Consider the following 13,657-nt stretch of genomic DNA (forward strand, 5'->3'; position numbering starts at 1 on the left):
GCGGGATAATAAGGAAATATTTACAGACAATTAAAGAACTCCTAGTTCTTTCTGTATTTGCACTCTTTTACCCAAAGCCAAGACATTTTTATTTAGTATGTTGGCAAATTTCAGTGTGGTGATGGATTATTTTGTACTTTGGTTTATTATCATATAAGATGAAAAAGTAAATTGTTTCGCATCAACAAATGCACTCTTCAGTCTGTAGACCCATTTGGCTCAGAGCTTTTTAGTTCTCCTGTCACTTTGTCCTCTGACATTTCTTATCTATCACATCTTCAGCAGCCCCAGACATCTTTATCCCTTTCTTTCCTTTCAGCAAAGGGCAAGTGTGCTTGGCAAGAGCTACAGCGGGCTCTGGAAAGCCACACACATTCCTACATTCTTATGGGCTAGAGACCCAGGCTAAGACCCATAGAGCCACGTTTGTATTCATAAGGAATACACAGATCCAAAACACTGCCCTGTCTTCTGTTGGAATCAATCCTGGGCAGATCCCACTGGCGGCTTGCCTAACTCTCTGCACTATATCCCCCCCACCCCCAGTGTATCAGGCTTGAGGACTATCAGTGTCTTTGCCCAGGGGTGATTCCTCATTGTACAAGCCTGCTCTGTCCTGCATGGGCGCTGGAAGCACCAGGGAATAGCCACCAAGGAATGGCTAGCAGAAGTTCCCTTGCCCTTTGGTGGGATAACTGAGGGAGTATTTCAGACCAGCTCCCAGATTCCCCATGAGGATTAGACTTCAGCTGCTGAGGGTGATCTCTGGTTTGGTAACAGGTACGCTTAGCACTTCTTCCCTTTCCTGTCTCACTTTCCCACTCCCTTACAGTGTCCCCTTCACCCTCCAAATAAACCACATCCACTTAAATTCTCATCTCCACATCTGCTTCTGAGGAAACTCAACCTTTTCAATAACTGGATATTTCTACTCTTGAAAAAGCCAAGTTGCTTGTCCACAGTGGCATTATGAAGGAGAACAATGTGGACTTGCCACTTACGACTTGTAAAACCTCAAACAAGTTATTTGACTCCTTTCATCTTTCATTTCCACATCTCTACAGAACTAAATAATATAGCACATGCAACACTCCCAGGACTCAAGAAGTACCTGTAGAACCCAAACAGCTCACTGCCTACGTTAGTAAGACTTCAGCATTCCACTGTTTTCATCAATATAACTTCACTATTCCAGGAGACTCTTGCCCAGGAAGCTAAAAGTTATGGATTAAGTTTATTGTTGAGTCCAGAAACTTCCTAAAAGATCTATCAACTTTTTCAATATAAAGCATCAAAGGACAACACCCAAGACTTTTTGAACCAATCAACTCAAAATCCTCATTTGCTGTATTTACCAAACCCAAACTATAAAGTTTACCCAGTCCTTACCATGACCTGTCTGAAAGGCCTGCCTGGAACCAAGCTTCAAAGCCAACTGCACCCCTCTGCTATGAGAAGGTGCTCTGAAAACTGAGTTGGTATTTCCCCTTCCCTTCACTTAGCAAAACTCAGCTTCTCTCATCCATAGGCTGATAGTGTCAGCATTCCATCACTCCTCAGGCAAATGTCAAAATGGAAACTTTTTCCCTTAAAATTACCTCCATTATTTTCCTATTTACTAGAACTTAGGAAAGAATTTAACTTCTTACATTGGCCAAAGAATCAAACATTTTTTGTTTTCAGTTTTTTCTCTAGCTCTTAAGTTTCTGGGTAGCTCTTTCAGAAATAAGTAAAAAGAGAGAAAAGTTGTGGCAAAATATAGCAAGCAAAGAGCCAATAATTCATTAGCCTCTCAGTCAAAGTGCCTGGCATTCTGTGCCTGTGTCTTGCCTACACAAAGATCCCACTCCTAGTGTAACATCAGAGAAGAGGTAACTGCCTTTGCCAGAACTGTGATGAATTAAAATGTATCACTTATATCTTCACTAAGGGTCTTCTATCAACCCTTAGCATCTGCAGGAAGGCCCACCTAGGTAGGTTAGGGGCTACAGATTTGGTCACAAAATGATTAAATGAGCTGTTCTCAGGAATAGTGCAATTGAAGTTGTCCACATTCTCTAACACACCAAGGCAGAAACAGCCATGTTAGGTGGGTCATCATCCGTGTAGGCCCCCTGGCTTTGGTCAATGAAATATTTCCTTACAGAAAAAATTCCAGATATAGAAACTCAGCAATTTCTATTTCTCAGAATTCAACAAGCAAAATTCTTAAACTCTGCATAATTTCATACCTACCAAAAAACAACCCTTATATCCCTCACCCAGATTTTGACCGTTACCATTTATCTCTTGTTCTGTGTACACACAATCATACACACACATAACACATGTTGTTTCCTCAACTCTTGCAAGTAACTGGTAGTCACTGTTCCCCTTTAATTCATCGTTGTGCATTTCTTAAGAACAGGTCTATTCACTTATATGACAATGATATAATTATCAAATTCAGGAAATTGAACATTGCTACAAAAACAAAAACTTTATCTGATCTAGAGACCTATTCACATTTCTCTAGCTATGCCAAAAGACACTGTTTGTTTCTATTTCTTTAGCCTAGACCTAAACTGCAGAAATTTTTAAAAAAAATAATAACCTAATGATTCTTCCAAGAAAAAGCATGACTACAATTCATTCCTGCATGAAGACAACGCATCCTTTCTAGGGCCATAATCAACAGAATCTTCTCTTTTAATTTAGCCCTCAATAAAAATGCAGTGCCCAATGCATGCCAAAACTTAGCGAACAAAAGCATACTCTTGTTGATTAATAAGAACAATAAGATAATTTACAGAAATTTGGATAAGTCTCCTGAACTTCCCAAAATAATCTAGCAAGAAGCTATTCAAAAATATAAAATTCTTATTAGCCTTTATCATATGTTTTCAAGATGTGTAAGAGAAGATCAATGTCACAATTTGAGCTTGCTATAGTAAGAAAGTCTAACCTATTCTGGTGGTCTCTTTTCTGTGAGACAAGCCGTTACATGGGCTTGAACAGTGTAAGAAAAAAAAAAAAGAAGAAAAAAAAGAGAAGATAAATGTAATATTAATATTCAAATTCTAAAAGAAGTACTTAAGAGTTTGGGCTGAGGGACTGGGGCTGTAGCTCAGTGGCGAGCACTTACCTAACATGTGTGAGACACTGGGTTCAATCCTTAGCACCAAAAAACACATAAAAATACACAAATAAATAAAGGCATTCTGTCCATCTACAACTACAAAAAACATTAAACAAAAAAACAAATAAATAAAAAGAGTTAGGGCTGGGACTGTGGCTTGCCTGGTGTGAGTTAGGCCATAGGCTCCATTTCCAGGGTGGCAAATAAAACAAAGAAGAATTAAGAATTTGGATTGGACATACCAATTAAATCTTGAAATAAGATTATTCTTAGTTATGAGTCTGCCAAATTATGAGTTCAAATATTGCTCTAGGACAAAGAAAACTGACCTCTTTATTCAACAATGTAAGAATAAGATCTATATTCTATATGACAACAAGAGTACATGAATTAAAAACTGCTCACAATGTTACTTCTACTCACATTAAACCTAAAATGGCATAATTTGTCCCTTCAAAGGAAAGTATTTAAAAATGACAAATGTTTAAAAACTGTTCATCTATTTATCTACCCACATATCTATTTTTGGAAGGATATATTTACTGAAGTTTAACACTGCTATTTCTGTCTGATAAAACTATGAAATTTTCTTCTTTCAATTCAAAACTTTTGTTTATCCCAATAAACACAAACAACATGTATTAAAAATACTTTTGGAAATGTATGGCTTTCCTTATAAAAACAACAAAACTATCATAAAAAGAAAAAAATTGAAGCAGGGCATGATGGAGCATGCCTGTAATCCCAGTAGTTCAGGAGGCTGAAACAGGAGGATCAAGAGTTCAAATTGTAATCATACCTTTCATGTTTTGATCAGCATTTACAATATCTGAGGTATTACACACAAACTCATCCTCTCTGCATCACAAAATACCAGAGGTATATCATTCTCAAAAATATTTCACTGCAATCCCCAGGGAATTTGATCTAAGGCACTGACACCCATCTTCCAGAGTGAATATAATTCCCCAATCATGATGCATGTAGCCAGAAGATAAGCAGTTTCTGCTCAAAAACAGCAAGAAGTATCTAATAAACTGACATTTCAAATCTTAACAATAGTCCTTTGCCATATATGAATCACTTATGACCACCGTTATTGCTCTGAAATTTCTTCCATCTATTGCGAGAGACTTGGCTGTTCCTCCTGCCCTCGGTCTAACATGTAACATACAGGCAACCCTTTGTATCTGACTCACTAATTAACAAAATGTAACACATCTTCATGTACTTGTATCTTTCTTTCCTAGGTCCTTCTGTAAAACAAAAATTGAAATGTATGTCTGAAAATCAACATGATGAGGAAAGTGGAGACATTTCTGTAACATTTGGCTACAAAGTCCTACATTTTCCAGTATTACTAAAGAAAATATAATTGATTCATCTTCATGAAAGTATAACAATAATCATATTCAGCAAAGACTCACAACTAATATCTCATTTCATCTTCCCAATAGGCCTGAGACATGTTTATATGCTTGTTTTAGTCAGCTTTTTCGCTGCTGTGACTAAAAGACCCAATCAGAACAACTGTAGAGGAGAAAAAGTTTATTTAAGGAAGGGCTCGTGGTTTTGGAGTTTTTTTTCTTAGTCAACATACAGCCAGCTCCATTCCCCAGGGACTCCAGGTAAGGCGGAACATCATGGTGAAAGAGTGTAGCAGAGGGAAGCAGCTCACATGAGGATCAGGAAGCGGTAAAATATATATACCCCATAGGCACACCCCCAGTGAACCACTTCCTCCTGCCACACGCCCTGCCTCCAGTCACTCATCAATTAATCCCATCAGGGTAGGGTAAGGCTATGGCCCAATCATTTCTCTTCCAAACCTTCTTGCACATGAGCTTTTAGAAGATACTACATCTAAACCATAACGTTTTGCCCCAGCCCCCAAAAATCTCACACTCATCTGACAATGCGAAATACATTTAGTACGCTTTTGAAAGATATGTGGAGGTACACTTCAAAAAGACTGAATCCAAAGTCATTCCACAGAACCTGACCTGAAGCTCTTCAACACAAGCTTTTCACTTTTCCTGCTGCCCCAGTGCTGCTTCCTGCTGCACACATAACTCCCTGACAACCTACTCTTGAATCTGTTGCCACATGGTCTGTTCTGGGATCAAACCAAAACCAGTACTTAATTAGGTCTCACTTTTCTCCCCCTACTTCCCTTTAGCCTAAGTGCCTAGGTTTAATACAAGGAAGGCACTACCTTTTAAACTTCAAGACAAAATGACAGCAAATAAAAAAGGAGTATAAAAAAATCTGAATAAAAATTAAAAGATAAGCATATTTAATATTTACAATGGGTATAACATTTCCTTTTCTTACATGAGAGAGGAATAATAGAGATTGCCCACTTCTTCAAGGCAAGCCTAGTTATAAATGTTGAATAATATTGCTGAAGCTAAGATTCCAACTGTGCAAACAAACTTGATACTTTTCCTTGTTAAAACGCACTTGGAAACAACCCAAATGTCTAGGAACTAATAAATGAATAAAGAAAACATATTCATACAATGGAATATTCAACAATAAAATGGAATGTAGTGCTGAAACACAATATAACATGGATGAACATTGAAAACATTTATCTAAATTGAGGAAGACAGTTTCAAAAATCCATATATTGTATAATCCCATTTATATAAAATAGAGAATAGGCAAACCTATAGACAGAAAATAGGTCAGTAGTTGCTTATAGCTTAGGGCAGGAAGTTTCAGGGGGACAATAGGTAATGACTGCTGTTTCTTTATGTGATGATAAAAATTGTGGTGAAATGTGCTGTATATCTTTGTGAATAAACAAAAAACCATCAAATTGTACATTTAAATAGGCAAGTTGTGTAGTATGTGAACTATATCTCAATAAAAGTTGTTAAAATTTTGCCCTTTGTAGCTATTTTCACTGGGCCAACAGAATGTGTATATGTACATATACAGACATCACATGTGAAATAGAATGTAAGCTTAAATTTAAAAAAATAATAATGGTCTGATCACTGCTAACTTACAACATCTAGAACAGTGCTGGGTACACAATGCGTACTTATTGAGTGAGTACAATATTAGACCCTGCTTAAGACAGAGCAAAGAATAATCTACTAGTATCACAATGCTCATTTTGAGTTGTCATTGTCATCTCAAAATGTCTCATACAATAACTCAATTTGACCCTTACCAAAAGGAAGCATTAAGGGTAAACAGAGAAACTTTCTATAATATTACCCAGCATCCTGATCAGCAGAAAGGTAAACAATGAGAAAACCCAATGCTGTAATGAAATGGTGGTAGGAATGGTATGTGACTGATAAACATAAGGGTACTTTTTACCTCTTTTCATGAGGGATGAGTTACAACAACCAGACTTTGGGCTAAACCCATTTTAGGAAATTTCTGCTATAGTATGGATCATTTTTTGTTGTTGTTTTTTAGTTGTAGATGACTTTATTTTATTCATTTATTTTTTTTATGTGGTGCTGAGGATCAAACCCAGTGCCTCACATGTGGTAGGCAAGCCACAACCCCGGCTCTATAGTTTGTATCTTGAATGTGCCCTAAAGGTCTATGTGATAGAGGTCCCCAGGGTGGTACCATCATGAGGTTGTGGAAACTTTAGGAGGTAGAGCCTAGTAATAAGTCCATAAGTCACAGAGGGTGTGCCGTCAAAGGGGACTGTGGGGTCCCAGTTTGCTCTCCCTTCCTCTTCTTACTTTCCGGTCATTAGTGAGTAGTTCTCCCCCACCATGTACTCCTGCAGCGATGTACTGGCTTACCAAAGGCCCAAAGCAGTGGGACCTACTAATCACATACTGGAATCCCTAAAATCTGAGTCAAATATACCTTTCTCTTTATAAGTTGGTTATCTCAGATATTTGGTCAGTAACAGAAAGCTGACTAATACATTGACCCAAGAAGGTTTATTCCATATTCCCTTCAGTCTTATTTCTTTTACCTTTGAAACTAAGTCAAAAGACTATCTACTACTGGCTCTCCTAGTTCCTAAGCCATAGTGTAGCTAAAAGCAATGGCATGGCATCTTTCTTTTAAATCATCTTCTCACAGTTTAGTGTGGTCATTGAGTCTTTCTGAGGCCAAGATTCCAAACTCATCTTATTTGCTATAATGTCATCACCAAATAAACAGATATTTGATGGCCATATTTTCCCTTTAGTTTATTTCATTACCACACCAATGTCCTGATTCACTCTGGCTTTCTAAAACATTCAAGCAACCAGTAACTAAGATTAAAAACCAGCTCTTTACACCTTGCCTCTGATTTTTCCTTATTTTTATTTTGTATTCACAAGAGATTTATGTTTAAAAACAAATACTACCCACTGAACCTGCAGGAATGCCCAATTCTAGTATATAACAATTCAGGGCTAACCCTCAAATAACTAAAAAAAATGCAGTTTTGGGCCTTGAAAACCTTTGGGATGAGGTGGGAATACTTTCCTTTCCTAACACTTGATTCTGAATAATATGAAAATGCTCCCCAGAAACAGTAAGAAAGAAGAGGGTCTTCAAGTAAGACTTTTTTTTTTTTTAATCTCATGATTCAGACTGATGAAATCTGTCACCCAAGTGCATGTTAGTAATTTTAAGTGAATATCAAAGATTAGATAATTTCCAAGAGACATTCATATTCACATGCTGCTTATAACATTTTAAATTGATATAATTCAGAAGGCAATGACCACACCTACTTCGGTCAAAATGATGACAAAGGTAAGAATGTAAGTAATTCAGTAAGAAACAAAAGAGCTTTACCATAGCATCAGGTACATAAGAACAACACTGGGGAAAATGTACAGCTTTACAGAAATGGAAGGAACTAATCGATTACAGTACAGAAACACAACATAATACTGCACCCATTAAAAACAACAGTTACAAATATGAGGTAGAAACATGAGTAATATTTATGATGTATAGGTTGATCATCCCTTATTCAAAATGTTAGGACCAGAAGTGTTTCAGATTTCAAAGCTTTCCGGATATTTTAATATTTGCATAGTTTTTACAGGTGAGCATCCCAGACCCAAAATCTAAAATGTTTCAAATGTGCCAAGTTTCAGGTTTTGGAGCATTTCAGATTTCAAATTTAGGATGCTCCTCTTATAAAGTAAGACACCAGCATATAAAATGTGTATGTACCTGTGTGTGTATAAAATGAATTAACCCTATGTCATCTTTTTACAACACACAATTTTTAAAATATTTTCTCAAAAGGGCTTGCCATTGAAGCTCTAATTTTTAGAGATTCCCCCAATTCATTTGGCTGAATTTTTCTTTTCTTTTACTTTACTATTTACCATCTTCCTGATCATCTCCTTTACTCATTGTCTCAACTTTCTGCTTATCATGCTTCTTGTCCAACTCTAGGAAATCCTACATAAAGCCTACAGAGTGGGAAATAAAGTCACCCAATGGTCACTGTAGTATCCTTTTATTCTGGCTTGCTATCACTATGAAGACAACATGGAAGTAAAAAACAGGAAATGGAAGAAACCTCAAAAACCACATAATGCCACAAAACTATCTTCTAATTATTTCTAGCAACACGTACATGGGAAATAGAAACTTAAAAGATTCATTATCAACTACCACTTGCTCCTTACCTATTGCATGAACCTGATTCCGATGAGTAAAGAGCCGATTCCTGAATATCAGTACAACTAGAAGAATCATCTTGTCGAACAGGCTTCACTTTTTCTGGGGAGCATAGATTTGATGGAGGAAAGTGATTTCTTATTGAGGTTGTATCTGAGAATTTCATTTTATCATCTTCCTGTCCTAAAAGGAAAAAAAGAAATGTAAAAAGGATGAAATAAAAATTAAAGAGTATCTTAAAATTTACAACCTTTGTATGCCTATTATTTCTGTAACACACAATATTGTTATTTGTATTGAGTAAAATCTAAGTATATATTACATTGATCCCAAAACTCCAGTAAGAGCCAGAGAATCAATAATACCACAATGGTGCTTTGTTTTTCCACAATTAATTAATTTAAAAATAAAGTTTCCTTTAAAACCAGAAATGGAACAAATTCATAATTCTTTTTTATTATTTTTTAGTTGTAGACAAACAAAATACCTTTTTTATTTATTTTTATGTGATGCTAAGAATCAAACCCAGTGCTTCACATATGATAGGCGAGCGCTCTATCACTGAGCTATAACCTGAGCCCAAGTTTTTAATTCTAATAAATCCCCTATTTACATATCACTAAATTCCTAAGCATTTCATAGATGGAGAACACTGTCACTCTAGCAAAAAATGACTAAAGATTCAACAAATAAAGAGAACTACAATATTTGTCACTGGCTATGAGAGTTAATCTGAATTGTCAACTTGAGTAGATAAAGAGATGCCTAAGATTAAGGGGTTTCTGGGTGTATCATGAGGGTTTCTAAGAATGACCAGTATGTGGGACAACAAACTGACCAGGAGACCCACCCTAAATGTGGGCAGCACAGTCCCATAAGTTGGGAGCCTGGATAGAATGAAAAGGAGGACGAATGAGGAAGACAAAACAGATGTAAGCTCAGTTCTTTCTTGAGCAAGGTACCTCAACTGCTGTAGTTGTATCTCCTGAAGACATCAAATTTCTGCTCTGCTTCACTCTTACAAAACAGAATCTGACTAGCAACTGTCCTGGAAGTTACCAGGCTTTCAGTCCTGAACTGGGGTTGCATCACTGGAGTCTCCTCTTGTTCTAAGGCTCCAGCTTCTTGGGCTGAGCAGTTACTGGTTCCTCCAGCTCTCCAGTCTGCAGATAGCCATTGTGGGAATATCCAGCTTCTGGTCATATAAACCAATCTGATAAATTCCCCTTTATAACCATATATATAGAATCATATTATTTATATGCTTATTATTTATAATCATATGTATATGATTACATATAGAGGAATAGAACCAATGAGATATATGTGTATCAGACAGGTAACATTAGGAGCTAATACCCTAATACACTATTACATAATAATGAATTTACATGGACCCTAAACCTACTAAATAGAATGAATTCATTATGGGAAAGGAAAACTAATCAGACATACAAGTCACATTTCTATACAACCTTTATCATAGTCTTAGTTCTCGGAGTTTCTCATTGCAAATATAGGAAAAGGGAAGACTCAAAGTGTACACAAGAATGAGACACACAGGTATAGCCAAATGTCTGCAAATAAGAGTGCAAGACATTATCTATGATTCTTTTTCTCATGTGACAAAGCACATTAAAAAGAACAGGCCAGGCTTTTTAGCCAGAGATATTGCATGGGAAAAGAATAAGCCAAATTCTTCAAAAAGGAGGACAAAAACTTTCCAAGGTCATACAGTCAAGATTTTTTCACAAATGATTCTCTCAGATTGGAAGAAGAGCATGCATCATAGGGATATTAGCTCCTAATACTGCCTATCAGTAAGCCATCATTTCCAAAACAAAGCTGTATCCTCTAATGTTTATCAAAAGAAAAAACTGAGCTAATAAGATGACCATCCAGAATCTCTAGGATCTCCTCTTGTAAACACATTATAAGGGGAACCCATCACCCTGGAAACTTGATGCACCCAGGCAATTATATCACTCAACTGGCTCAGAGAATGCAATCAAGCTGGCAAGCCAGGGAAAAGGAATTCATCTTGAAACAACCTTTTATTTTTAAAAGTTTTAGTCTCTTACTTCTTTCCCTCTTAAACAAATAAATAACAGAAAAAAATTCTCTGTTAGGGACAAACAGCACTCAACAATATGAGCTGACCTTAGATCCTGTCTGCCCTTAGATCTAAGAACACAGGACTTCAAGGAGAGCCCCAACTATGAGGCTAGGACATCAGACCTCCCCAAAGACATGCAATAAAAAAGATTAGGTTTTCCCTTGAGAGAACATGAACCTTATTCACTTATATGGGCACTTCAAAGTTTACTCTAAAGAGCAATAGTTACACTGGTTGTATGTTGCCATACAAAAACCACCTCTTCAACCAATCTGTGTCTTCCTCTCTCAGACATCCCCATTATGAACAACAACCAACATCAACAGTCACCCAGAGACAGAAATACTTTTGTGTATATACACACATTCTATATAACCCCCCAAGCACAAGTAACCAACTATATTCAATAAAGATTTGATTAGTAAAAAAATAGTTTTCTTCTGGTGGGAAATATCAAGCCAGAATTTCTTAAGCAATGATAATTTATAAAACTATCCTTTAACAACTGCATGAACAAATTCAAGTTGTTCAAAGGCCATGAGCTACATGCTGAGGCAGCAACCTACTAAAGGAAGCGTGAGTAATGGAAACAACAAGGAATGTGTAAGTACCCAAAAGAATAAAATACTTAGGAGTAAATCAGCCACGAAGGTAAAAGACTTGTATACTGAAAGCTATAAAACTGCTAAAAGAAATTAAAGAGATAATTAAATGGAAAAAGCATCCTGTGTTTGTGAACTGGAAGATCTAATATTGTGAAGATATCAGTACTACCCAAGGCTACCTACAAATTCAATGTAATCCAATATCAAAATACCAATGTTTTATAGAGGCAATCAGTGTTTTTTGGTTTTTTTAAAACTTATCCTAAAACTCAAGGAACCTCAAAGGACCCCAAATAGCCAAAACTGAAAAAGAAGAATAAAATTGAAGGACTCACATTTCCAACTCTGAAACTGACTATAGAAGCTATAGTAATTAAAACAGTAATACAATCATAAGGACAGATATAAAGACCCATGGAATAAAATAGGGAATATACAAAGTAAACCTTCACAGGGTCAGTTGATTTTGGACAGGATTAACCAAGAGCAATCAATGAAGAAGAATCTTCAATGAATTGGGCTGAGAATAAAACATATCTCCTAGGTAAACATATCTACACACAAAAGAATCAAGTTGAGAGCTCGAGATATAGCTCAGATGGTACAGAGCTTGCCATGCATGCACAAGGCCCTAGGTTCAATCCCCAGGGCCATTAAAAAAAAAAAAAAAAGAATCAAGTTGGGCCCTTACCTTATACAATAATACAATATATAAAAATTAACTCAAAATGGATCAAAGACCTAAACATAAGAGCTAAAGCTACAAAATTGTTGGAAGAAAATATAAAGGAAAAATCTATATGACACAGGATTTGGCTATGACTTCATAGATATAACACCAAAAACAGGCAATAAAAAACAAACTGATCTTTATCAAAATGAAGCATTTTTGTGGTGAAACAACACTATCAAGAAAGCAAAAAGACAACAAGAGAACATTTGGAAATATTTACCAATCATATATATGATAGGGGATTAACAGTCAGAATACATAAAGACCCCCATAAAATCAACAAACAACCCAATTTTAAAATAGGCAAAGAACTTGAATACGCTCCAAAGAAGAAAGACAAATTGCAAATCAAAACCCACAATGGCAGTCAGGCACAGTGGTGCTTTCCTATAATCCCAGGTACTCAGAGGCTGAGGCAGGAGGATTACAAGTTCAATGCCAGCCTCGGCAACTTAGCAAGGCCATGTCTCAAAATAAAAAATAAGAAGTGAGGATATAATTCAGTAGAAGAAGAACCCTTGGTTCAATCTAGAATTCCAAAACCAAAAGCAAATACAAATGAAAAACCACCACCAACAACAATAAAATCATATGACATACCTTTTCACACCTACTAAGATGGACTCAAAAAAAAAAAAGGAAAATAATAAGTGCTGACACGGATGTGGAGAAACCTCATACATTGCTGGTAGGCAATATAAAATGATACAGCTATTGTGGAAAAGAGTTTGGTGGTTCTTGAAAGGTTAAACATGATACCACTATATGAACCAGTAATTCCTCTCCTAGGTAAATATGCTAAAGAATTAAAAGCAGGGACTTGAGCCGATATTTGAAAATCTATGTTCATAACAACATTGTTCACTATAACCAAAAGGCTAAAATAGCCTATTAAGGGATAAATGGATAAATAAGATGTGTCATATACATACTACGGAATATTATTCAATCATAAAAAGGAATGAGAGGGCTGGGGCTGTAGCTCTCTTGTAGAGCACTTGCCTCACAGGCAAGAAGCTCTGGGTTTCATTCTCAGCACACAAAAAAAGGGGGAAAATTTTAACATGTGCTACATTAATGGACACTGAAAAAAATTCTTAGAGAAATAAGTCAACACAGAAGGACAAATACTATACAATTTCATTTATATGAGGTACCCAGAATAGCCAAATCCATACAAAGAGTGGAATAAAGACAATTAGGGATGTGAGGGAGAGGAAAAGGAAGAGTTATTAAATAATGAGTATAGGCCAGGTATAATGACACATGCCTATAATTTCAGCAACTTGGGAGCCTGAGGCAGGAGGTTTGCAAGTTCAAGGCCAGCCTTGACAACTCAGGTAGAACCATCAACAACTTGGCAAGATCCTGCCCCATAACGAAAAGTAAAAATGACTGGAGATGTAGTTCAGCAGTAAAGCACACATTGGAACCAATTCCTAGTACCAAAAAAAAGAAAAAAAAAA

The 13,657-nt window shown here is 36.4% G+C and overlaps 1 protein-coding gene and 1 non-coding gene across 5 annotated transcripts in view; one reads left to right on the top strand and one right to left on the bottom strand.

The window, feature by feature from the left end:
- The window catches only part of Rad18 (RAD18 E3 ubiquitin protein ligase), a 94,238-nt gene that overhangs the window by 23,134 nt on the left and 57,447 nt on the right, over window positions 1–13,657 (bottom strand). For all 4 annotated transcript variants that reach the window (XM_027931893.2, XM_071605909.1, XM_071605910.1 and 1 more), the window contains one exon: window positions 8,746–8,920. In XM_027931893.2, coding sequence (XP_027787694.2) covers window positions 8,746–8,920 — 175 coding nt within the window. The remainder of the gene's footprint in view (window positions 1–8,745; window positions 8,921–13,657) is intronic.
- On the top strand, window positions 2,894–2,998 carry LOC114089985 (small nucleolar RNA SNORA28). Its single transcript, XR_003582284.1, has one exon. It is a non-coding gene; the product is annotated as a small nucleolar RNA SNORA28 (small nucleolar RNA).

This window comes from Marmota flaviventris, chromosome 20 (assembly GCF_047511675.1).
Source record: "Marmota flaviventris isolate mMarFla1 chromosome 20, mMarFla1.hap1, whole genome shotgun sequence".
Classification (NCBI taxonomy): Eukaryota; Metazoa; Chordata; class Mammalia; order Rodentia; family Sciuridae; genus Marmota; species Marmota flaviventris.